The 27,971-nt window shown below is 36.0% G+C and overlaps 1 protein-coding gene across 1 annotated transcript in view; it reads right to left on the reverse strand.

The window, feature by feature from the left end:
• LOC150103097 (putative ATP-dependent RNA helicase TDRD12) overlaps nucleotides 1-27,971 on the reverse strand; it is a 623,943-nt gene that overhangs the window by 546,049 nt on the left and 49,923 nt on the right. Inside the window, exon 3 of the mRNA XM_090397898.1 lies at nucleotides 18,662-18,817. Coding sequence (XP_090254024.1) covers nucleotides 18,662-18,817 — 156 coding nt within the window. The remainder of the gene's footprint in view (nucleotides 1-18,661; nucleotides 18,818-27,971) is intronic.

Genomic DNA, 27,971 nt, shown 5'->3' on the forward strand with positions numbered 1-27,971 from the left:
TGCAGAAAGTTTTTCATAGATTAAGCGCTCCCAAATGATGTTCTGGATTTGTTGATTTATCAATAACTTTATAATATTGAACAATCTGGTTTTCTAGTACAAATTCTGCTTCTTTAGATAGCTTCATATTTAATGGCATAAATATTCCATGATCAGCAAATTTTCTTTTAATGGGGTAAACATAGTACTCGCTCTATGGGGATAAACATATTTGTTTATCAATGCATGACCAACTAGATGTTTTTCTTTAATTTCCTCTCAAGCGACATCTATTAGTATTTGCAAAGTTGTAGCTGGCCAGAAGATCAAGGTATTTTGATATAAACAAGAAATTTGGTTAGATGTTTGGTCTTTTGCTTTTATACAACATGGACAACTATGGTAATAGTGTACCAGTAAGGAGCATAAACAAGTACAGTATGGTGCAAAAAAAAAAGTTACTGAATAACTACAACGATACATGTTATGGAGAAAATGGGTTTATTAACAAAGAAATTATTATTATTACGGGCAACTCCAAGGAGTCGACAGACTCATTGAGGGAGGCCCTAACATCATGTCAAGAACAACTATTCGACATTCACACAGTATCTATCATACCTCGCCATGAACTCATTCACAGTCATGGCACCCACAACAGACTCTGGTAGCTTATTCCACTCATTCACCACTCTCTCCAAGTAAAAAACCTAGCTCTAACATCCTTGCCAACCACATTCCTGCCTAGCTAATATATGTTTACACATCATAATATAAGATTCCACAACCACCAGTGGAATCTTGATCGAATAAAGCACTGACAACGATAGATTATGTGCTCGAAATGGGCACCTTGTCTTTCAAGACAGGTTTTGTAGCGCATGCAAAAGTTTGTCATCTTAGAGAACAAGGTCTAGGACATCTGCAGGACATATCATGTAATTTTATCCCTTAGTTCCTCAAGGTTTTGTAGCGCATGCAGGCAGGTCATGGTGGAATACGCATTCCTTCAACATACCCTAAACAAAATCATCAAGTGATGTGAGATCAGAACATAAAAGGTATAGGAATTCTGTGAACCCTCGAAATGAGCCTCCTGCGGAAGTGTTCTGATAAATAGGTTCTAGAACTATGTGATGTGAAACAGGTTGCTCCATCCTATTGGAATACCTGTGAATGAAATGGAATGTTTTTGCACGGCATATCCTATGCAAGTCCTGGGCGAACGGAACCAACACATTCTTGATGTAGTATTCACTATTCAAAGTCATGGTTATACTATCCTCTTCAATGAAGTAAGATTCAATTATATCATGGCTGGAAAACACATGCCATGAGATGAGCTTCTCACTGTGAAGAGGTTTCTCTTGGATAAATCCAGGTCTCTAGAAACCAAGAAAACTGCAGATTCTTCTGTTTGCATGACCACTTAGATAGAAATGTGCTTCATCTGAGAGCCAGACATTATGGAGGAAAGACATATCTTCATAGATATCAACTAGCATGCATGCACAGTATTCCCACAGTGCAGCATAATCCGTTGCTGTTAAATACTAACTTACCTGAATGATGTACGAAAAGGCACCCAGCTCCTTAAGGGTTCTCTGTAGTGATCACCTTGGGAGCTGGGTGCCTTTTAGCATATCTCATAGCACTGAAGGGGATGTTAAAGTTCACTACTGTTGTTTTTTTTTTTGGCATCAAGTATAAAAATCAGTATATAAAAACAAACGTAAAAGGTGTGTAGAAACAAATGTAAAAAGAAGTGTAAAAATAAGCGTAAAAAAATTCATAAATCATTCAGAAAAAACAAAGCATAGATACACTAAATTAAACTAATAAAAGTAATAGGTACATAATATGACGGGTGATACATGCTGAATTTGATAAAATCTGCCTGAGTGTATAGAGCTCAAATGGATTATGAATGAGACCAATATTCCCTCTAATTTTTTTTGGTTCCCATGTTCACATTAAAAACTTTTTAAGTGCAAGTTTCTAGTCTTGGACTCAAAGTGTGTGACAGCCTGTGCTCACAAAGCAAAAGTCACAAGCCACAAACTCTTCAGACGATATTCCTAAAATTGATGTTATCTCTGTTAAAAGATCATGTACATTGCCCTGCTAAATATTTCTATAAGAGCAACCTAAATGCTTACTCAGCTACTTAAATACTACATATATATGCATACATTTTATAAACAAATTATGTCAGATTTGCACAACTATTCAAATTTACATGAATTTGCAGTTCTTTTCTGCTTAAATTTCAAGGACATTTTGAAAGTTTAAGACACTAAAACTAATAATGTGATATATTTCTCGTGTTAATATTGCCCTTTTTTTGTCTAGCTATAGCCTGTAAATCAGCACACTAAATTAATTTTCTCAAATCTGCATAGCTACAAAAATCCACCACTATTTTGCAAGTTCGAGTGACTTTAATGTCAACACAGTAGACACTAAGCATATATGCCTCTATAACTTGCTGACGTCAGCATAAGTCCACCCACACAGCACAGGCTAAAAGTAACTAATAGTGTATTAGGTTGGAATGGGTCAAAGTATAGTATGCCCACAAATTCGAGACCCTTCGACACTTTTGCGCATAATCACAAAAAGGAGAATCCATTCCGATAATAGGGTAATCAATCCATCTTCTGGGATGAGTTGTTTATTATTACACGTCGGAAAACTAACTTCTCTTTTATGATCATTGTGGTTTTTAAAGTGGTAACTATTTTGCTTGTATAACAGTTGGAAAATTTTATCTATAAAGTACGTGATTTCGCGTGTTGTTGTCCAATTTGTACGTCCTTCATTTCTTTCTCAACTTCAGCATGAATCGACTATTCTTGGCACCAAGCCAAGCGAAGCTCTACAAAGTGTGGGCATACTATAACAAGTATGATTTTTCATAGTACATTAAAAAATTATTGACTATAAATTAGAAATTCTAAAAGAAAAAAATTTTGTGCACACAATTACTACATGTGCACTCCCTTTTTGACTGATGTGTACTTGTTCATGCACAGAGCTTAGAGGGAACATTTGAATGCAACTAAAATAGTGACTGCACTCATTGACAAAACAAAGCAGTCTATTAAAATATGAACGCTTAGCCTGGTACTACACAAAGGCATGTAACCACCCCTCAATAGGAAGAAGCATGTAAGATGACTATGATCAATGAGGAGCCAAGCAAGAACAACTTCCTCTTTATAGTCCCTATGAACTAGATTGCCACAACTGTACTGATTTGATAGTGTATTATTGATCTCTCTCTCTCTCTCTCTCTCTCTCTATTCCATGATGACTTCCACTAGGATAAAAGTTTGTGTCTAAATGGTGATAATTGATGTATGGGACAGGAAGATAGGAAAAGTTTGAGAAGCAAACTGACCTAGCTGCAGTACCTGCAGCCTTTTTTCCTTTAATCCCAGAGTGGCTTGGAATCCAACTGAAGTGTACATCCAAATATTTCAGAAATCAGAGAGAGGACATGTTGGATCAAGAGTCCTGGATGTTTCTGCAGCTCAAGACATTCTATTGCTGTAGAGAATTTCATGAATCAGTATATGTGATGCTCTTTTGGTAGCACTACAATGTTATGTAATTTATATGTAAGCATAGATGTTAAGCAGTGACTTTGTTACATTCGACTGGAATCTGAGCAGATATTACGCTGTCTAGGAAGACTGGAAGATCCCACTAGATCTCTGATTTTGAACAATCTACCTAGTCTAGCCATAAATGCTTACAACTTGAACAGCATATAAACCTATCTATCAGTCATTTACAGCTTTCAGCACATACAAAACCACATGTATAACATGCATATAGTAGCACTCAATGTTCGAAATGTCTCCCTTTTGCCTTCACACATGCCCGAAGTCTGTGAGGGCCACATATCAATGGCAGCACACACAACATCCAACAGAAATGCTGCCACTGCTCACTTCAAATCCACCTTCAGGCTGGTGATGCTGGGGTGTCGCTTCTAGTAAGTTACTCTCTCTCAAGCTCCAAACACAATTTGAAGTCCAGCGAATATTGGGACTTCCAGATGGTGATATGTGGTCGGGGACATTTGCTTCCAACCACTGTTGTGTGTTCCTTGCCTTGTATGCAGGGACTGAGTCCTGTTGGGAGGTCCACTGCCTACTATGAAACAAGGTGTTGTTCAGGGTCTGTACGCAGGTTCCAGCATGGTGTCTTGATACACTTTAGCAAAGATTTTGAACCTTTTCTCACAAAAATGCAACTTGGATACCCCTGATACATCATCCTCATACCAAACCATCACTGATGCAGGTGATGACCTCTCTGAATCCTGGGTACCATGGCATGTGTTGTGTGACTATCCAGGGCATATACCCAATTGTTTTGGAGGTTAAACAACTGTTCAATGGTGAAAATCCTCTCATCTGCAAAAAGAACATCTCTGTGTTGTTCGCATACTGCCAGAGAAATGCCTTTGATTTTATCACCCTCTTCCACCTAAGTTGCAGTGTTAAGAAGTGTCCAGTAGAACAATGATAGGCTCTCACTCATCCGGTCATCAGTTAGTACACGTGATATTGTTCTCTGTAAAGTGTTCATCTCTTGCAATATCACTCTCTGCATTCTCACAGGATTATGGTGGAAGCATGTTTTCACATCCCTCACAACCTACTGCATCCTAAAGCAGTGCGGTCAACCTGTTCTTTGGTGGGTAGATACGTCCTCTGTATTGTTACAAAGTTAATCATCTGATACAAAAACATCCTACTGATCCTAAGTGTTTTTAGCATGTTGAAAATAACAGGTGGCTGCATTCCAACCTTGTGAAGTGCTATTACAGCTACATGATTCTCATAATCTCTCCACTGCATGTTAACCCCCAGCTAGACAAGTCTCTCTCCATGTGCAAATCTGTAGGCAGTATGGGTATGCAGAAGTTGTAACAGCATTTATGGCAAGACTGTGTAGACAGGCACAAAATCAAAGTATTCCCCCCCTGCTTGAAAAAGCTGCAGATGGACAACAGGATGGGTGAAATGTTTGTGTAACTTATAGAAAGAAAAGCTGAATGGTGGTAAATATGAATGTCATGGTGGTAGCGTCTGCACCAATATCTAGAGAGAGAGAGTGGAATGATCTCACTGGGATTTTATTTTCACAGCATATAACAGAGACAGCTGTTGACAAAGCGACAAAGGTGGCTTATTTGCCTCAACACAGAGACTAGGGATCAGTGAAGTTTAAAATGCTCCAGCAGTGATTCTTATGGCTTGATGGCGAATAGGATGCAACCATTGCAAGGCACACTCGTTGGCAGAAGCATACACTTTGGACCCATAATTAAGTTTTGATCTAATCAGTGCCCTGTACAATCGAAGCAAAGAACATTGAAAGATATTCTTTGCAGCAATCCAAGAGGTGGAAGAGAGGATATGAAGGATATTCACTGTTTTATGGCTCTTATCTCGTAACTGATATATGAAAGAAAGTCAAATGATTTCTTGTCAAATATGAGCCACAAGAACACTTCATTTCTGAGGCTCATATTTCACTTTGCTTATAATAATTGACAAGAAATTGAGTTTCTTGTCAAACAGAAGTTCCAAGAACTATCTCATAATAGATGTTATATGCCTCAACAGTTGAGCAACATTTTAGCAAAGGCAGTTTTCGTTATTTCTTTTGTGAACAACCTGTTATCTTCCATGCCACTTGAAAAGAACATAATTTGTTGTTTTTCTGCTTTGCATTTTTGGGCAAGAAACTCTTAGGGATAAGATGTTGCTGCTGACATTTTAGAAAAAAAAATCTACCTGAGAGTGTTGGCAATTGCTGCTGGTTGGCTCCTGTGCACCCAGTACGTTCAAGAGTGGTGCATGGGTGGGTGGCATATCTGCCTTTCATTTTCCAGATGTTATCCCACACTGCATTACTTTTGGTTGCTTTCTGTGTAAAAGATGTAATTAGATCAACGATTCGTTATAGCTCTAGTGATGAATGTGTCTTTTTGGGCACATTTGAATGCAATGAAGTTTGTTGTTGTGAAAATCTGCAAAAGATACCCAAGCTTTCTTCTATGCTTCCTTAGCTACTGTGCAATCAACATTCCACCATGGTTTAGAGAAACAAGAAACTGACTAGATAGTTTGGGAATTACAGTTGTGGCAGTACCATATGATTTATTGCAATGCTGACAGCAAGGGGAAGGTTAGACAATCAGCTTGCTTGATTTTCCATCATGATATTTGTGATGAAGTACCTGATTGCACATGCTGGAAAGTGGATATTGTGGGGAAATTGTTGCTCCCCAGTAGATAGTTATGGTAACAAAGTGACCACAGCAATTTATTTACATTCTGGTGTAAATGCTGCAGTGCAACATGCAGAAGGGAGGCAAATATTAGAGAAATCAGAGGTGTATCAAGTATTGATCGAGTTAAGCTGTGGGAATGGATGAGATTTTACCACATATTTTTAAGGAATGTAAAAAAGAGTTAGCTATGTCCTTGACCCGTTATTTAATAAAAGTCTTGATGTGGGGAAGGTTCCTAAGGAATGGATAGAAGGCAAAATAGTACCACTCCACAAGCATGGTTCTAGGAGAGAAGTTTCCAATTACAGATCACAAAAATTGGTTAGAAATAGAATACATGGACATAGAATGGCCAACATGGGTTTGTGAAAGGCTGGTCTTGTTTTAGCAATCTGCTTACATTCATGATAATATGACAAATGTGGTGGGTAAGGAAAATTCATATACAGCAATATTCTTACTCTGCAAAAGCATTTGATAGGTAACCACATGACAAGCTGGAGCATAAGCTGCAGAAGATGGGGTTAGATAATAGACTGGTTATATAGATTGAAGATTGGCTTTCTGAATGATAGTAGCAAATTGTGTATGATGGAGTGGCTCAGAAAAGGAAAGTGATGTGCCTACTGTTTGATTTATTTGTTATGTTTCATATAAATTGACTGGGGATCTTCAAATGTTTGCTGATGCTGCAAAGCTAGGTAGAATTATCAGCAGTATGTATTACTGATGTTAATTCGCTACAAGTAGATTTGAATAGAACTTTCAGCTTATACAAATGAGTGGGGTTGTAGTTTTAATATTAATAAATGCAAGATGCTACACTTTGGGCTGCAGATATATAAGATTGCATAATATTGGTGGAACTGTGCTTCGGGAGGTGGATGAAATTCGTAATCTTGAAGCGATGGTAGACAGCGGGCTAAAGTTCTGAGGGCACATTGCAAGTGTCAAAAACTACACACTGTTGCTGCTATGATAAGGACACTGTGGTGGTACCTCTGTATAGGGCACTGGTCAGATGACATAGATTACTGGTATCATATTAGGTCACCTACTTTTCGTTGTAATATGGAAATAGTAGAGAAGATCTAGAGATAAATGACAAGTAATATCACAAGTGCTAATTATGCAGAGTGCTTGAGGGAATATAGGTTGCAGTTTAGGGGATAGGAGGAGGAGGTGATATGATAGACCTCCAAGTTAATTAAGGGATTTTATCAGACTGATACAGAAGAGATTATAGAAAGATTGGACAGTAAGATAGGAAGAATGAAAAGCCATCCCTGGAAGTTGTGTAAAAATGTGGTGAAGAAAGGTACGATGAGTAGATTTTTTACATGGAGAATGGTCAGTGGTTGGTGAGTGGAACGCATTGCCAGAGTGCACTGTGAATGATTTCAATATGACAGGCATGTTGCTAGTTAAGTGGGCCTCCTATGACAAGTCTACTAACTGCATGGTGTAATAATAATTTGTCATCAGCGGTGAAAAAAGAGAGTGAGTAGGCAGTTACATCAATGGAAGTGAATGTTCAGGTAGGCATATGGAAGAAGAAATTGCTTCCTGTGTTCGAGTATACACTCAACAACTCTTCTGGTATTAGTTTGGGCATTACCCCACAGAGTGTTGTTTCTGTTTAAATCCTCCATTATAATAAAGAGAATGAACTGCAACATGATGTCATCAAAGTCATTCTGAGAGAGATTATCTGCAGCAGGTGATAAGTAGATGCAGCATACTGTTATAAGAGATCCAATTGACAGTTGTCACTGCCTCTGCATTTGTATTAAGTGGGATGCACTGATAGGAGGCATGTATGTCCACAAGGCTAGTAACTCCTCTGTGGAGAGGTCCATCCTCCCCCCCCATATCCTGTCCTTTTGAATGATGGTTACATTTCATCATGCCAGATAATCACCCAGTTTCAATGTTTCCTGCAAGCAAAAGTCAAATGGTTTATACTTCTGCAACTTTGATGTTGGCTATGTTTTAGCAGAAGAATCCATGACAATTCGATTGTAGAAATGTTTTCATTATTTCTCTTTGATGGTACCATCTGGCTTCCAATGTTGAGAAGTTTTGTTTTTATAACCTTGTTATAAAACAAGGTTATAAAAAGGTTATAAAGGGGGGAGGATGGACCTCTGTGGAGAGGTCCATCCCCCCCCCATATCCTGTCCTTTTGAATGATGGTTACATTTCATCATGCCAGATAATCACCCAGTTTCAATGTTTCCTGCAAGCAAAAGTCAAATGGTTTATACTTCTGCAACTTTGATGTTGGCTATGTTTTAGCAGAAGAATCCATGACAATTCGATTGTAGAAATGTTTTCATTATTTCTCTTTGATGGTACCATCTGGCTTCCAATGTTGAGAAGTTTTGTTTTTATAACCTTGTACTTTCTTTTAGAACAATTGTGGATGGCCAGCATCCACCATTTCTTCATCAGGACAAATATCCAAGAGGTCATCAAATTGAACTCCCACTAGGTAAATTAATTGTCTTATCTTCTTGTGGGGAAGTGTCTATGCCATCTGTTAATGGGCCATCTATTAAGCGAGTCAAGAAATATGTCTTTGCTCCTCTGTAGAGCATGTTTCGGTATTTTTTAAATTAGTGGATTCTTGTGCAGTGGGACCATTTTTGACATGCCCTCAGGAATAAGGCCATATTGATTTTTCTCTTTGATACACTCTAGAGAGAGAGAGAAAGCAAGCAAATCATACCGTTTTAGGGATGTTTTAGTGATGAGAAGGCAAGACCACGAGTGTTTAAGGTCCCAAATGGCACTTTCTTTACAGCTACCTTCTTACAACATATGAGGGTGGTTTTCCACTGGATGTGCTATATTTGTGGTATACTGCTTCTTCACTTCCTGATAGGGGATTACTCTGCTTGGTTTTTATTTACTGGATCTCTTTCATCTTTACACCTTTGGCATGCAAGAAAATATGCTAGGTGGTCTCCCTCATAATTAGCACATTTCAGTATTTTGCTCTTACAGTCTTTGTTTTCATGATCTTTACTGCCACATCAGGCACAGGTGGCAGGAGTCACAACGGAATGGTGATCCTTCTGACATTTAAAGCAACAATACAAAGGCTTGTTCAGGATGTAGAGTCTAATTGGAACAGTTCATTTGGTCACATTATAGGATGATTTCACATAGGCATTCTTCCTATTCCTCTTTTTGTTGTTCTGCAGTAAGTATATGGCTAGTAGTTCTTCAGTGGGCAGAAACATCTCAGGGTCACTTAAGAGTAAAAGCTAGATAACCAGGAAGAGACCTCCACATAGCCTTTTCAGGAATATAGAGAACTGACTGGAGCTTCTGACCTAATATCCAATCCTTACATTCATAATTCACTTTGTTAGTATCTACCTGGATACTGAATGAATAGATATGCTAAATGAATGGATAGGCTAAAAATAGAGTTTTTAACCAACTAAACTGTATTCTTATTAGCTTAAACCAAAACTAAATAATGGAACATGATAATACTTCATGCCAAATGGCACATCCTGTGTTTATGTCAGGGATAACAGTATGAACAGAGAAAGCTAGTGGAACAAAATGCAACTAGCATCAACAGAATTCAAGATAGGTGCAGTCAAGGAAAGAAGTAACAATAAAAAAGAAGTGGAACAGGCAGAAGAATTACATCAGTATAATTGGTGTTACCAAAATAAAGACAAAAACATGTAAGATTCTTCTAAATAACATACATGTGATATTATATTCAGGCAATACAGATCAAAGAAAGGAAGGATTAGATATAAAATTCAACACTAAACGTGGAAATAATCTTCTTGAATGGCAGGCAATTTTAAGCAGAGTGATGTGGAAAAACATTGAAATGGACAAGGAGATTATTTGTGCTTATGGTCCCATAGAAAGTTCTAGCTAAGAAAGAAGTAGGAATTTTTCAAGTCATTAGTGAAGGCAACTGACAAAGAAAAGGGAAAAGTAGGTTCCCTTTTGAAGAACTAAATAGCAGACTCAACGGGGGAACCTACAAAACATGTAAAACATTTAAGCATTTGGGCACAATTTTTAGTGAATATAGCAAATTAAATATGGAAATAGATAACAGAATAAGGTGTAGTAGGGAGTGAGCTAATTGAATAAATTTATATAGAATAAAAGAGAAATTAGTCAAACAATAAACTAGATGTATACAAGACAGTGTTCAAACTAATTTTACCTTATGGAGCTGGGTTAGAAATAAAAGATATTATCAAAGACTGGAGACAGATATGAGAGTTATGAGAAAGTTCACAGCTTTAACAGATTATTATTATCATTATTACGTGATACCTCTAGGGAGTCCAAGGACTCATCAAGGGAGGGCTCCACTCTACAGCTTTCCGTCTCCACCACTCATTCCACCAACTACAACGAACTGCAACTACACAAACATCATCTATTGCCAACTACCACTAGTATTTTCACAGACAATCACAAACATCCATGCTCATGGCAGGATTCGAACCTGCAGCCTTTTGGCTGGAGAGCGGATATGCTAACTACTCGGCCAACCAGACCAGCAAATTAGTCTTTCTTGTAAAATGTCTTGACTGGTTGTCCTTCTTGTCACATTGTTCAGAGTTAACTGTTATTGTATCATGCTAAAATTGCAATCAACATCTCTAATAAATATACAAAACTGATTTCTTCCTTTAAATCAGAGCTCTTGTGAAGGCAACTGAATTTGGAATTCTTCTGAATCATTTTATCAATAGAAGTGGTTAAATTAAGGAGAGAGGGGAAGTGTTCGCAGACAAATCTTGAACCTAAATCTAAAAATGAATGTGATGCAACACATGCATATAACCAAACATAGAATGTATCAGCAGGCCTTTATAACTGTTTATAGACAATTTGATACTGTTCCTAACTGAATTTTTGGTAGAGACATTTTAGTTGTTTTCATAAAACCTAACAATGTCTGAAATATTCTTAGTATTCAAAAGAGGGCTAGTGATGGCAGTAGTTTTGTGAAAAACTGATAGCTACATCAAAAGTTGAATGGTTTATGAAATTTTGATGGCTTATATACTACAAGCATTTAACTACACTTTGCACTACAAATGTTCCAAATGAAACCAAAATTGAAACTGCTCAATAAATGTATGTCTTAATTACCAAATTTTATTAAATTCCATCAAAAAGCAAGCACAGGATTATTTCTGTCAGTTCATACCATTAGCAATTATTCAAACTCCAACAGGTATGCAGTTTTAACATGCAAATAGCAACAGAGAAATCAAAGACAATGATAACTGCAAAAGAACCAATCAGCTGTAAATTAAAACTAAATGAAAAAATACTGGAACAAGTAATAAGGATTAACAGTGAAAATTTAACACAGGATTGAAGTACAGGAACAATCCTCAAAGGCTAATAAAATATCAGGATCTAAATTCAATTATATGGAAAAACAAAGATCTAACAAAAGAAACAAAAGTGAGAATATATAAATCAGTAGGCTGACCAATATTGATGTATGCATATGAAACAAGAATAGAAACATCAAAAGCACAACAGATAAATACAACATACAAAATGAAAACATTAAAAATAATAGTTAACAAAACAAAATTTAACAGAGTAAAAAACAGAAACGATGTATAAAGAATGTCAATTATAACCCATAAACACATGGTTAAAAAAAGAGAAGATTAGAATGGAATCAACATGTTAATCAGATGGACCCAGAGACTGAAAACCAAACACAAAAAGTAATGAAGACTGCCTCCATTGAAGTGTTCAAGATACAATAAGTTAAGCTTGAAGGAAGAAGAAGTTTATACCATGTCGATAAATTTTATGAATAAAAAATCCAAATTAAAGTAAAACTGAACCATGCAAGCATATTTCAGGTGTACATTCTAAATCTCAAATTTAAGTGGCCAAAGTAAAGTTATTGTAATATATATTTCAAAACATTTTGCCACTTGTCTCCTGCAAATGAAAACTGAGATGGATCAACAAATTTTTATAACGATTCTATACGTGAATTTCAATCAAATCCATCCAGCCTGAGTTCAGGAATAACTCGCACATGGCAAAACAAAATAAATCTGCAAGGTCATTGGATGAACTTCACATTTTCGGAATGCATATAAAAATAGAGTAGTTTCATGAATAAAGAAATGAGGAAGGGGATATTACAAAGTATAAAATTATTTGGGAAGCAGCTTGTTTTACAACACACTTCTAATTTGTGTAAACTGTCAAATATAGTAGACTATAATCCTCTACCAAAAAAACTATAAAAATAACTACCTTTGACTGCACCCAGAGTATTCGATCTAACTTGAGTTCTGTATCCTAATCATTAATTTCTTTATTGTGTATCTCTATGATTGCTCTATCTTGAAAATGCCTCAGTTGTATATTATGTGTCATCCAGTTCTTTTTGACTCTGGTGATCTTATGAACAAAAACTCTCGATCCCACTCAGCCTCTTGTCTTTTCTTTCAGCAATCATAAGTTCAAGTTAATAAGTTCCTTTATGTTGTCCATTCAACTATTTTGCAGTCTTTCTATCCTTCTTACGCCCTCAATCTTCTGCAACGTAACTGCCTTTTCTAATGATTTATCTACTTGCAAAATATGTAAAAAGTATTAACTTCTGTTTAGCGATCATCGCCTCCAAGAAGCATCGTCTTTATACTCTCTAAAACCTTATAAATCATTGTTGCAGTCCATGGGATTCTTAATAATCTCCTTCATGCCCATAATTTGAATGACTCAATTCACTTTCTGCCTTTCTTCTTAATAATCCACCTTTCACATCCATACATCACTACTGGAAATACCATTGCTTGGACATAAATTAAATATGCCAAGAAATTATATTCTTGGTTTAATACTTTATCCAAGTACAAGCAAACAAAGTTTGCATGTGAAGTCACTTCATGACTGGGCTACTTGTGTATAGAGGCTAATGACTTCACATCAATTTCCTTAGTATCCCATAATGCAATGCACATATCCTTGCAGATATGTGTAATGCTATGCATTATGAGAAGGACCACTACCCAGACCGACTTCGACCTTTGTCGAGGTCTCATCAGTGGGAGTCAGACCCAGAAGTGATATTAAGGTTGAAGTAATGCAGAAGTCATATTTCCATATACAAGAAGCCAAAAGGTATCACATCTTATTACTAAAATACTCTGGTATCAACATACCACTTACATTTATAATGCTCTTGATTGTGCAAGGTATGATGAAAAAGTCCACTCTCGAAATGTATTTCTATATGTATGGTCTATATACCCCTTGTTTCTGATACTCCTAGCATTTGTGTACAGACACTATAAGCTACCTGCATGATCTTTTGTATACGCTTGTCTGTAGTCTGTGTGACACAATGGGACAACTTGCAGATCTCTGTTCTTCTCTAGTGCCTTATATATGCAGACATCTTTGCACATGTTTGATGGGTCCAAACCGGACAAACACAAAATCGAAATTGTTCTCTCCCCGTGATACAGTTAATACAGCTACAGAACACTGTTGCTCTTAGACACAGATTCTCACCATTCCTCTCATTATGATTTAGTTTCCCTGACTCTCTATGTTAGGTCTCATACCAATTATTAGTTTTTCAAGACTTCTGATACCAAATGCATTCAAGTGTAGGCTGTCCCTCTTATACAAATCCAATCTTTCCTCAAACTCACTCCACACATCCAAAAACTTGCATCCATTCCTTCTATACAGCCTATGCATCAAATCATAGTCCTTCTTAATTCATTTTTATCATATCGAGTTAATATACTTACAATTTTCACTTTCTTACTCTTCACTTTCACTTCTTCCAACAACCCTTTCATATCCTCTCTCTCATACTGAACTTATTGCTAGTTAAGTTGTTAGTACCTATTATGATCTCATTTACTTTTCTTTTCTGTTTTTGAGTTGCATGTGCTATATTTTGAATTTTTGTTCCGAGAAAACTTGAAGTTATACCTGCTCATCGACAGCATGTTTTATGATAGAGTCACCATATGAAATAGTATCCTTCTTTTTACAATCAATATTACTTACCTGATTCAGTGCTTTTAGTTCTTATTTTCTTTTCCTCTCTATGTTCATTCAAACACTGCTCGATTTTCTGTAATTCCCACATCATCTGTCTAATAATCTGCTTTAACTTTGCAATTTTGGAGGTTAATTCATTTTCAATATCTTCCTCAATATCTTACCAGTATTCTCCTTAGTGGGGCAGGTCTTCATGCTCTCGACTTTGCTGTTCTTCTTAGTATCATGTTTCTTGTGCATTTTTGGTGTCATTATAAACTATATTTAATACTGCAATATCTTAATAAAAATATGTTATAAAACAATAAAAACACAAAAATCTACACTAATTTTCTAAGGACAAACACAAGAAAACATATAAAAATCACTTTTACAAGAGCGCTAAATTCATTGACCAATCACAATGTAGTCTTGAACCCACTAATATCTACTTCAATTAATAGAACTGAGTCTTAATACTTAAAAAAAAATAAAAATAAAAAAAAAAAATAAAAAAAATTAAATCAAGCATGTATTATTGTAGGTCTTCACCATCAAACACTGAAAAAAAATAAATAAATAAAACATTTACTTCACCTTAAATAAAAAATTAGCTACTCTAATAAGTTCATCTTAAAGTACAAATCATTACATATTAATAAAAGTTTAGAGGAAAATTCCTTTCTTTCTTTAGAAGTGAAATCATCTTTATGCTACTCAGAAGAAAAAGGGAAAACTTTATTTTTTTACTCTCTTTTAATGAAATGACTGAGAGCTATCAACAATCAAAACAATTAAGACTGACTATACAACTTGCACAAGAGGAAAGCACGAGTTCAAAAATGCAAAAGAAAGGCAAGATGCATTTCTCTAGCAGGAAACAAAAGAAACTCCAGAAAACAATTGTGGATTTCTCATCCTTATCAAGAAAATGAAAAGTTCAACTCTAGATATGAATTCTTTAAATTGAATACTCTAGCATCCCATTTTAAGAATCACAGAAAATATCTGCATTTTTAGCTGCCAATTTTAGCTGTAAATATCATAACAAAACAATCACCTTAAATCTCTTCCTTCGTTTTATATTCTTTGAAGTCCATGACTTTTTTTTTTTTATTTCATGTTGCTTTCTATATGAAAGACTACTAGAAAAACATGAACAATTATTAAAAGTTAACCCAGCATTTTCTCTTCAACAGCTATACTATAGTTGTTCCAACATGTCACACATCTAGTTTTCATTTTAGTCATGAAGCAAGAACAATGAGCTACCATTGTGTGTTATCATCATAATGCCTTACTTGAAAACAATAAATCTCTGGATTATTAATATCACAGTTTATTAGGCACACATAATCACAAGAATAAATAATTTTTTATTATTGCAATATTTCAACCAGAAATTATCTGGTCATCATAAGTGTACCAGCATAATCACAAGGTCATAATCAGCATAGTTACAAAGTGATTATGCTGATGCACTGATGATGACCAGTTAATTTCTGGTCGAAATATTTGCAATAATAAAAATTATTTATCCATGTGGATATGTGTGTCTAATAAACTTCATTATGTTACAAGTGCCATTAAAAACTAGAATAAATCTCAACACACACTCTAAGTGAAATAAGTTTTCATATCATTGATATGTTAATAGCATTTGTATATACACAAATCTATTATTTAAAAATCATTTAATTGCATTTTTCTACAGAGCAAGGGAAGTTTGTAAAAAAAAAAACATTCTACAATTTTGGAAGTGGAGAGTAAATAATGTCAATCAACAGTTACCCTGACAGTTTTGGAAGAAAGGAGAAAAATGATAGTAAGCTGTTGTATAAATTGGAAAATATGGGATTGGAATATAAACTCTTGACTTGGATATCAGTGGATGGTTTACAGACAGATATCAAGGATAATGGATGAAACCAAGAATATAATTTCTTGGCATCTTTAAGCCATATTGTAAAGCGAAAAAACTTTCAACATCTATCTCTAATCCAGAGTATTTTAGTAATAAGGTGTGATACCTTTTGGCTACTTGTATATGGAAATGTGACTTCAGCATTACTTCAATCTCGGTATCACTTCTGGATCTGCCCACTGATGAGACCACCATAAAGGTCGAAATCAGTCTGGGTAGTGTGCCAAGCCAGCTAATGGAAAAAATTCAGCATATCTCAAGTGGCTCAAGAAGAAATCTTCAGCTTACTCAGGATACACTGCAGCTTACAACACAGTTACAGGTTGAAAGTTTTTTCACTTGGTTATACTATAAATTAAAGATGCCAAGAAATTATATTCTTGGTTTCATCCTTTATCCAAGTACAAGCAAACAAAGTTTGCATGTGAAGTCACTTCACAACTGGGTTCTTTATATATATTTTATGGGACCCTTAAAATATAGAGGCTAACAACTTCACATCAGTTGCCATAGTATTCCATAATGCAATGCAATGCATGCATTATGGAATACTAAGTTTTCCATAGTATTCGCATCAGTTGCCTTAGTATTCCATAATGCAATGCAATGCATGCATTGCATTATAGAATACTAAGGCAACTGATGCGAAGTCGTTAGCCTCTATATTTTAAGGGTACCATAAAATATATACAAAAGAGCCCAGTTGTGAAGTGACTTCACACACAAACTTTGTTTGTTTGTACTTGGATAAAGGATGAAACCAAGAATATAATTTCTTGGCATCTTTAATTTATAGTATAACCAAGTGAAAAAACTTTCAACCTGTAACTGTGTTGTAAGCTACAGCGTATCCTGAGTAAACTGAAGATTTCTTCTTGAGCAACTTGAGATATGCTGAATTTTTTCCTTGAGCTGGCTTGGCACATTTGTTGGAGAACCAAGGTTTGGGTAACATTAGTGAATTCATAGCAGAATTGGAAATAAGGCTTTCATTCCTGCTCTGACTGAATTCTGTTATTCAATCAGAGCAGGTGTTTGGATCAGGAGAATACAAACAATAATCTGACCATAGGAAGAGCAGAGTTGTAAATGTCATTTGACATGTTTGTAATACAAAAAGGACATAAATGTGCAAATGGCTAGATGAAGGTTATTTTACAGCTAAAAAAAAAAATTGGATGAGAGTATGGGCTGAGTTATCAAGTAAAGTAGTGACATCTACAATATATTTGGAAAGTGATCTGATTAAGAAAAGGGTTTCAGGAGGATGGTGAGAATTATCTTATATTTTGGTAAGCAGATGGACTGTGCATCCTTTAGCATCCTTATCAGGTTAATAAGTGGAACAGGAGAAGGGAAGCTAGTTTATGCTGTGGATAATGAAATCCCCAAGGAGGACTAAATAGTGTGGATATTTTGACTGGAAAAATCAAGATTTAGACATAAGTTCATCAATTCAAGAAGAGTGGTTATCAGAATTTAGATAGTAACATAAGTAAACAAATGGAATGGAGTCTGATAAGAAAAGTTTGAGAGGGAGCAAATTAAACAGCATAATGACAAGCATGAACCAAGAGTCCATAAGTCATGTGGAAACAATGCAGGTTGGTAGTGATAGCAGAATGTCATCTTGACACACATTACATTCTCTACTATCAGTGGCAACTGAATGCCACTGTAATCTTCAATGATCACAGTGGTCAAGATTAGATTCTGTAGAATAATGCAATGTGTCACAAAACACATCACTGATAATGATGATAAAAGCAACAGAATGAACTTACATAACAGAACCTTTTTATTGATACCTATATTTCAGTTAAGAATCCACTGAAGTCCAATTATGAGAGTACTTTTTCATGTAGTACTATCATTACTAATTTCCTATCAACAATTTATGTACAAATTAATGTTATCTGTTTCAAAGACCATTTTCAATGCCCAATCTCAACCAAATCGAGTATCTGCGAGTGAGCAATTTGTTGATTCTTGTTGCTTCTTGCCAACAAGAATCCATTAAAGTTCAATCTCAAGTTGCTGCAGGATGAAATCAAGTCTCTATATGCCAATAACCCTTCCACAATGCTTTTAGTACTTGATGTTAAAGTTGTTCTTAAGCCTAGAGGAGAAAATACTACTCACTATTGGACAGCATATCTGCATATCTAATATACTTGATACCAGGCACATAAAATTTTCTGAGTTTTCTTTAATTATAGAAAACTTGAATAATTACAAATGCATACAGGAAAAAGGCTCTGGACTAAATGAAAAATATTTTCATATGACCTGTAGGTCGCATAATGAAGGATCTAGTTGTTATTACTTTATGTTGAATATGCATTAACTCAAAAACATAATGAAAATTAATTTATAAAAAAAAAAAACAGTTTCACACTTACTGTTCCTCTACAAGGAAACTTCTTGAATCTATGCTGTACACTATGACTATCACAATAGATTTGTAAGTCTTCATGCAGTTTCATAAACTGCTTAGCAATATCAGTCATGTGAGGAGATGGGGCTTCTTTTATGATGAAGCATGCTGGACTTTTAACCTGGGGAATGGAAGAAGGAGTAAAATAATATACTAATAATAATAAACTACCAAATATACATATACTCACACACACACACACACACACACACATATATATATATATATATATATATATATATATATGACAGAATGATCATTAACTCGGTTAACATACATAGTTTTATGAAAAAATTGACTGACTAGAACCGAGATTTAAGTAAAAAGGTTTTAATATAAAAACACTACTAGTTTCGGCCTGTAACAGCCTTCTTCAGGTGACATTATAAAAGAAAGAAAAAACGCTAAACATTGAAGGTTAAAAGACTATGAACAACATAGACAGTCTCTATACATAATTAACATGAAAACATTGTAGTTGTATTTGAAGCTGTTCTTTCGTTTGTTGCATTGCTGGGAGAGTGCGTGTTTGCAGCCTCACGTGAACGCCAGTACATGATTACAGCTGAATGACTATCTGGGAGGTTGTAGCTCAAGTTGTTATTTAGATGAACAGGATTGAAGATGATTTCTCTAGATTTCACGATTTTTCTCTCTAGTTCGTCACTGCAACGGAAGATGTTAGTAGATTTTTCCGAGCAGACTTTGTGACTTTGGTTTTCATCATTAGCATTAGCCGAGAAAAGGATATGACTTGATAATGCACTCACTTGCTGTCTCTTGTAAGTAATGTCCCTCATGTGTTCTTCCATACGCCGATAGATTTGTCTGTCTGCCCAAAAATAAGGAATATCACAATCACACAATATTTTATATACACCAGGGTATTTGAGTTGATGATGACAAGGTTTTGGGTGGCTAATTAAGAAACGGATCTTTGGAAGTGGAGTGAACAATGTTCTGATATTGTATTTTCTTAGAACTTTTGCTAATTTATGTGAAACAGTACTTATGTAAGGAATAGATATATTGCCTATGAATCTATTTGTTTCTTCTGAGTGATGTCATATATATATGACAGGACTTCATTAGGAGAGTTAAAATACAATCAATAACATGTATAAAAAATTAATAACAACAAACTATTCTAAGAATTTTATTCCAAATTAGTCTATCACTTGCCAGCACTCCAATATTGTTAGATCTTATATTTCTGTCATCTAAGGCATTTCCAACTGCATTAATCCACCAGATCCAGTCCTCCTATTGGTTAAATACCAATTGTGCCAACCTTTCCTCTCCCATTCTGATTAAGTAACCATACAACCTTTTGTTATTTCTACTCATACATTCCTGAATGCTAAAAATCATAAGTTCCTCATATCTTCATTTTTAATACAATTATGCCACTATTGTCATCTGTTCACTCCCCTAATTTTTTTTCAGAACTTTCATTCCATTCCCTAGTTTTTGATAAACTCTGTATAATGATCCATCCCTATATTACTTGCAATAAATTTTATTACCACCATTAGATATACCTTATATAATGTCTTAAAAATGATGTATTTAGAAATATGAATAACACATTTCAAAAGAAAGAGTACAAAACAGTGACCAAAACTGCTGCTTATTATTTAGAGTTACTGTTATGGTGACTAAACCATAACAGTAACTAGGGGATGAATCTTTCCTATCTTGATAAGTCATTTCATCTTATGCAGCCACCGAAGGAGGCAAGCCAGCCTCAATGGTGCCGGTCCCAAGCCCAGATAAATGACGAGGGTTGATGTCAGGAAGGGCATCCGGTCGTAAAACTTCACTGCCAGCTCTAGCTATGATATGAGTCAAAGAGAAAATGATATAAAAGCTAGGGCGTACCCCTTAAGAGATGCGTAGCCACATCGCCCTACAGCTGCGAGAAGTGGACGGGGGCTACCGCATCAAGGGCAGGTGCGGTTAAAGAAGCAAGCCGAGCAGGTAGAGGATGTTGCAAATGGGAACACTGAATGTTGGAAGCATGACTGAAAGGGGAAGAGAGGTAGCAGACATGATGAGGAAGAGGAAGATGGACATTTTATGTGTGCAGGAGACAAGGTGGAAGGGGGGGGGGGGAAGGCAAAGGAACTGGGAGATGGATATAAATTGTTCTACTCTGGAGCGAATAACGAGGGAAAAAATGGTGTAGGAATTGTGGTGTATGGCAGAATGAAGGGTGAAGTACTGGAAGTGGGGAGAAGGAACGACAGGATCATGCGAATGAAATTCGGTCTTGGAGAAGAGCGGGTGGTCGTATTATGTGTATATGCCCTGCAAGTTGGCTGTACAGCAGAGGAGAAAGATGAGTTCTGGAACGTGTTAGATGAAGAAATGAGGGAACTGGAAGAAAACGAGATGGCGATTGTCAGAGGAGATTTGAACGGACACATAGGGAGAGAGAATAGACTGTGAAAGGGTGCATGGTGGCCACGGAGTGGGAATGATGAACCAGGAAGAAGAGAGGGTTGTGGACTTTGCAGTAGCGTTTGATCTGACAATTGTGAACTCGTTTTTCTACAAGAGGGAAGAACATTTGATAACATTTAGGAGTGGTAACATGAAAACCTTAAGTTGTTTTAAGGTTTTCTTCTAGTGAAAACCTTAAAATGTTTTCACTAGAAGAAAACATCTTAAGGTTGTGAAAAATTGTAAAGTAATTCCAACAGATCAAGTGGCACAGCAACACCGACTGGTGGTGCGCAGACTTTAAAATAAGATCGAAGATGAGATTCTCTGGAAGCCATGGGATGAAGACAATTAAGTAGTTTCACTTAAAAGAAGAGAGTGTGAGGAATCATTTTAGGGAGAGGGTGTTCGAGAGGATTTCGGATGGACTGGAAAGTGTACAAGATTGGTGGAAACATAATTCAAAAGTAATCCTGAGCTGTGCAATTGAGGTGCTTGGTGAGACATCTGGAAAGATTAGAGAGCAGAAGGAGGGTTGGTGGTGGAATAATAATGTACAAGTGGTAGTGACTGACAGCTAAGAGGAAGGCAAAGCAGAAGTGGGATGAGTCAAGAGTGGAAGAGGATAGAGAGGTGTACAGAGAGATAAAGCAAGAAGCCAAGAGAATTGTGGCACAGGCGAAAGCCATGGCATATCAAGATCTGTATAATTAATTAGAAACAAAGGAAGGACAGAGAAAAAGTTACCAACTAGCGAAATGTAGAAATAAAGCAGCAAAGGACATCTTACATGTGAGGCAGATCAAAGACACTGAAGAACGAGTATTAAGGAGGGATGTGGACGTAAGAAACAGATGGAGAATATACTCTGAGGGACATTTGAATGAGGAAAATGCAAGCATTCACAGAGAAGATGGGCAGCCTTCTGAGGGGATGGTGCAGAACATCAGTAGAGTAGAAGTGACGGAGGCCATGAAGAGGATGAGGAATGGAAAATTGGTGGGCCCCGACAGAATTCCAGTGGATGCATGGAAGGCAATGGGGGAAGAGGGAATTGACCTCCTGTGGGACCTGTTCATGAAAGTTTACCAACAGGAAAATATACCCGAGGAATGGAGGGAGAGTACTCTTGTCCCCATCTACAAGGGTAAAGGGGATGCACAAGACTGTAAAAATTACAGAGGAATATGTCCCACACAATGAAAATCCTAGAAAGGATTCTTGATGAAAGATTGAGAAAGGAGGTGGAGACTGCAAAGGAACAATTTAGCTTCATGCCTGGTAGATCAACAACAGATGCTATCTTTGGGTTACGGCAGATGATGGAAAAGTTTCGAGAGAAACAATGGGAGCTCCATCTGGCATTTATTGATCTGGAGAAAGCATACGATAGAGTGCCAAGGCAAGAAGTCTGGTGGTGTTTGAGGGAGAAGAAGATTCCAGAGAAATATGTCAGGTTGGTGCAGGAGATGTACAGAAATGTGAAGACAAGTGTTCGGACCTGTCTGGGACAGACAGAAAGTTTTCAAGTAACAGTTGGCTTGCATCAAGAGTCAGCATTAAGTCCGTTTCTGTTTAACATTGTGATGGAGGTGGTGACGAAGGGGGTGAGAGAAGATGCACCTTGAACAATGTTGTATGCAGATTCAAGAGAAGAAGCGGGAACTAAACTGGAAAGATGGAGAAAAGTATTGGAAGAGAGAGGTATGAGACTGAGCAGAAGTAAGACAGAGTATATGTGTTGCACAGTGGGCACCAGACAGGAGACAGATCTGGAGCTGGAAGGAAATGTCATCAGGAAGGTGAGGGATTTTAGATACTTAGGTTCAACAGTGGAAGAAGATGGAGGAGCTGAGAAGGAAGTGGGATGCAGGATACAAGTGGGTTGGAGGAACTGGAGGGAGATGGCTGGAGCATTATGCGATAAAAGGGTGCTGATCAATCTGAAAGGCAAAATCTGTAGGACAGTATTGAGGCCAGTTATGACGTATGCCATAGAAACTGTGGCCCTGAGGAAAAATAACATCAGCAGGATGGAAGTAGCAGAGATGAGAATGCTTAGGTGGATGTGCAGTGTGACCAGAAAGGATCGTCTGAGAAATGACTATGTAAGGGGTTTTTTCACTATATTATTTAAGGAAATTACAACGTACTAGGATATACATTAAAATAAATTTTAATATATTTCTATATTTCGGCAACGTCATGTTGCCATTTTCAAGGACTTAAGTACAAGACACGTGCACGCAGGCACGACAAAACAATAAGTGAGGGAGAAGTATGAAGCTATTATTTCTCCTAAAGTCCTGATGGTGCCCTCTAGCAGGCAATGTTGGTATTCTTGGGCGATTGGGCTGAAGGTCCTTGTATTCTGAAATTCTGATATTTGCTGTCCTGTCTGTTTGGCCAAAGTAGGACAGCTTACAGCTGCAAGGGACCTGGTATACACCAGGTAGGTCTAAGGGGGGGGAGGTTGGTCTTTAGTTGAGCGGATAAAGGATGCCAATTTTTTATATGGTTTGTAACAAGAAGTTAAGTTATGTTTTTTTAGGATTTTTAGGATGGCCAAACAGGCAGGACAGCAAATATCAGAATTTCAGAACACAAGGGCTACATCCGGTTTCACCAATACAGCCACTCTGGTCTTGCTGACCATGCGCTGGATACCTGCCATAGAATACGGTGGAAGAAAGCCAAGATAATACACCGTAGCAAATACAGATATGAAAGGCTTTTCATAGAATCAGCTTCAGCCCTAAGAAACGATCCAATCCTCAACAAATTTGGCTGCATGAGACTTCCTCAAATTTGGGAAACCTACATCAGAAGACCTTCAGCCCAATCGCCCAAGAATACCAACATTGCAGGCTAGAGGGCACCATCAGGACTTTAGGAGAAATAATAGCTTCATACTTCTCCCTCACTTATTGTTTTGTCGCGCCTGCGTGCACGTGTCTTGTACTTAAGTTCTTGAAAATGGCAACGTGACATTGCCGAAATATAGAAATATATTAAAATTTATTTTAATGTATATCCTAGTATGTCGTAATTTCCTTAAATAATATAATGAAAATGCATAACCAACATCTAAGCCTTTCCACAAGGACTATGTAAGGGGGAACAGTGAATGTTACAAACTTAGGAGCGAAGATACAGGAGGCAAGGTTGAGATGGTTTGGTCATGTGATGAGGAGGAAGGACGAATATGTGGGAAGAAGGGTCATGCAGATGGATGTGCAAGTGTGGGCGGCCAAAGAAGAGATGGAGGGAGCTGGTAGAGGAGGACTTGAGGATGAAGAACTTGGATGTGGTGACAGCCCAAGACAGGAGGATGTGGAAGAGACTCATCATCAACAGTGACCCCACTTAAGTGGGAGAAGCTGCAGAAGAAGAAGTTATGGTGACTAAACCATGAATCATTAGTATATATCAATATTCTAAAGGCAAGTTTGTGTACTCATGATAAATAATACTCAATTTTTTTTGTTGTTGTTGTTTGTTTTCAATCCATAACTCTCTATTAGAATATCTGAGACTTTGCAGAATCCCTTTCTGCACCTTTTTTAATTGATTCAAGAGTTATGCTTGTGGAATACTGAAATTCTCTAAACCTCCACCACACATATACCTAGAAAATAACTAAATTATAAATATATTGTTATCAATTGATATCTTTTCTTTCTATTAATGAGATTTTTTTTTCTAAATTTGAGTATCAAGTAATATGATTATATGTTAATGCCATGTTAAAAACATCAACAGAAACAAAATTATAAGAAAGATTGTACTAGTTAATACTTATAGTAAGGATAATCTGCATTTTTTTTTTAAATTCTTGCACTATCATGTATTTAAAATATATATCAATGAAATTTGGTACATATAAAGGTCTCTACCTATAATATGATTATCAAATTTCCTTCCAAAATATAAGTACAAACTTAGAGATGAAGTCGCTAAATCGGCATTCGAGAGGATTTAAAAAAAAAAAAAAAGCTTCAATCCCTTGTGGAAATTTTCTATACGAAGGATGAATTCAAATTTGGAATATAACGTTACCATCACTGCCTGATGTGCCTTTAAAATATATATATTTTTAAAAAAGTACTGTCTTAGAGAAAAACTAACACTTCTTTTACTTACATCCCTAAGGAATTTTGTGAGAACTTATACTTTCAAAAGATCTAAAAGACCAGATTGATTTTCCTCCACAATTTGATGTACCTTTTGAAAGAATTAAAAAAATAAAAATAATAAATACTGACTGCAATTAGCTAGGGACAACTTCCCTTTCTTCTAGGTATGCGTTGTCCTACTATTTTAAGCATTTCCAAGTAGAAGTAGTAAACTGGCTATTATTAAGTTCCATCTTTCCATGAACAGAGATGGAACATAGTTTGGCTATGGTTTGTTTCGATTAGATGCACTACAAAAGAAAATTTAATTTATGATATATTCCTGTTTAGGAGTGTGCAGCATGCTCTCTCTCTCACTCTGTGTGTGTGTGTGTGTATGTGTGTGTGTGTGTGCGCGCGTGCGAAAATTCTGATTGAATGGTGATATTCTAGACAGTGAATACTGTCACATGCTTATTTTCAAGACAAGGGCTTAATCTCAACTATTAATAGAGTGCTCAGTAGCACTCTATTAATAGTTGGAATATGTGCAAGAAAGGAGAAGAATAAGAACCATTAATTTTATCGCAATTATAAGTATTTCTTATTTTAGTCAACTAACTGGCAGGAATATGCAATTTTCAAGGCAATGACATGATTAAGGCTCACACTGTTATTTTTAAACCCAATTTCTTTCTCATTCATGCTCTTCGACAATGAGGCACTGTTAATGAAAAGATAAAAACATAGTTGTGGTAAAATATAAACTGGCCAGTTACTGAAGAATTTGATAATCTGAGATGTTACAAATAAATACAATGATGGAACAAAAAAACTGCATAATAAAATAATTAGACATACAAATAGCCAAAAGGTGTCACACATTATTACTAAAATACTCTGGAGACAGATGTTGAAAGTTTATCCACTTGATTATACTATAAATTAAAGATACCAAGAAATTATCAAAAAAAGCAAAAAACAAGAAAAAAATGTGCAAAGAGTATAAAGCATGGATCCAGCCTGATTGGCTGGTCAAAAGGTGGTTAATGTATCTGTTTTCCAATAAACAGACTGTGGGTTCAAACCCCACACTGAGTGCAGATGTTTGCTACTGTCTTTAGGTGAGAGATGAATTTCATCAGACAGAGTGAGACCACCATCACCTGATTTACTGCAGTCCCAAAATGACTTGAAAAAGCTCAATATCTGGTCTACATGTAGAGTAGGATTTCCAGATTACGTAAAAAAAACAAAAACAAATATAAATATAAAATAAAGATATAAGGAAAAATACAAAAGTATATAACGTTAATAAAAAATACAAAAAAAATGCATAGCTTGTCATGGTACTAATGGAGTACAAGTATATAAACTTTCGTAGAGAGGTGCACAAAAAAATGCATAAAGCAGGGATCACTAAATGCAATGCTGTCTGGTTGTAGACAATAATCTGCATGATGACTACATTAAACTTTTTGTAGGTGCATCTGTTAAAAATGAAACAGGTTTCATTTTGAACAGATGCACTAATGCATTTTGCATTACATAGCTTTAAGTTCAATATAAATGATGAATGGACATTAATAATTACTTCCAAACAACTAGCTTGGATTACACAGAGAAATCCTTTATATGACATGATACCCAGAGTAGCTGTTCAAAAGACAATTATATTGCACAGCCAAGCTATTATGCAGCAACACATAGAAAAACTGTAAATCAGCAATTAGAATTGAAGTACAGAAAAAAAATTATTTGATGTAAAATCAGGTGTGAGATAAGGGGTTTAATTTACTTTCCTTCATAATGCTATCCACATAAATAAATGATGAATAACAAAAGAAAAAACATTAAGCCTGATTGAAGATGCTAATCTTGGTTTCTTACTTTATGCAGGTGATCTTATACTCTTAAATGAATCCAGTACAAGTCTGAAGGATTTCTTAACTATAAATAACAGAATAAATGCTATAATAAATGTGGACTGAATTCACAATAGAAAGGGGAAATATATAAAAATAGGCAAAAACACAGAAAATAACTGCTTCCTGAATTGGAAATTTGATAGATCAAAAAACTATTTCAGCTATTTAGGCAATTTTTAGTGAAGATGGCATATTAAATACAGAAAAAGAGAGAAATATCAAAATATTAAACAAACTGTAGTTTACTATTTGACATTGTAGATCAGTTGTAACTTGCAGATCTGAGAATGGTTAGAAATAAATCTGTATTTAAAGACCAAAGATAGAGTTCTGAGTAAAATTTTGGAAAGTGAATAGAATACATAAAAGACAGAATCATATGATAAATGAAGATATTAGGAAGGAACATTAGTATTCAGGAATAAAGAGTTAATCTAGGGTGGCATGGCCAATCACAGGAATAGGAAAGCAAATTGCACTTGCCAAGAAATTATATTTTTGTTTAATCCTTTATCCAATGTAAGCAAACAAAGGAATGTGTTTCAAAAGAGAGGAATCAATATGGACTTTTTTCAAATGAAGGTGAGTTAGCCAATCTCATATAGAGGTAGCAGGATTTTTTCTCCTGGAAACTTGGGTTTTTCATCCTGCATACAGACAAACTGACCTTGAGAAAATGCAATTTATAGACAAAAAATACTAGTGGTGGTGGGCAATAAATGGCACTGGAGTAGATGATGATGGCAGTTGTGGTTCACTGAAGTTGGTGGATTTAGTGGTGGAGACA

This window comes from Typopeltis vanoorti, chromosome 9, assembly GCF_054136105.1.
Source record: "Typopeltis vanoorti isolate ZY-2024b chromosome 9, IOZ_Tvanoo_1.0, whole genome shotgun sequence".
Classification (NCBI taxonomy): Eukaryota; Metazoa; Arthropoda; class Arachnida; order Uropygi; family Thelyphonidae; genus Typopeltis; species Typopeltis vanoorti.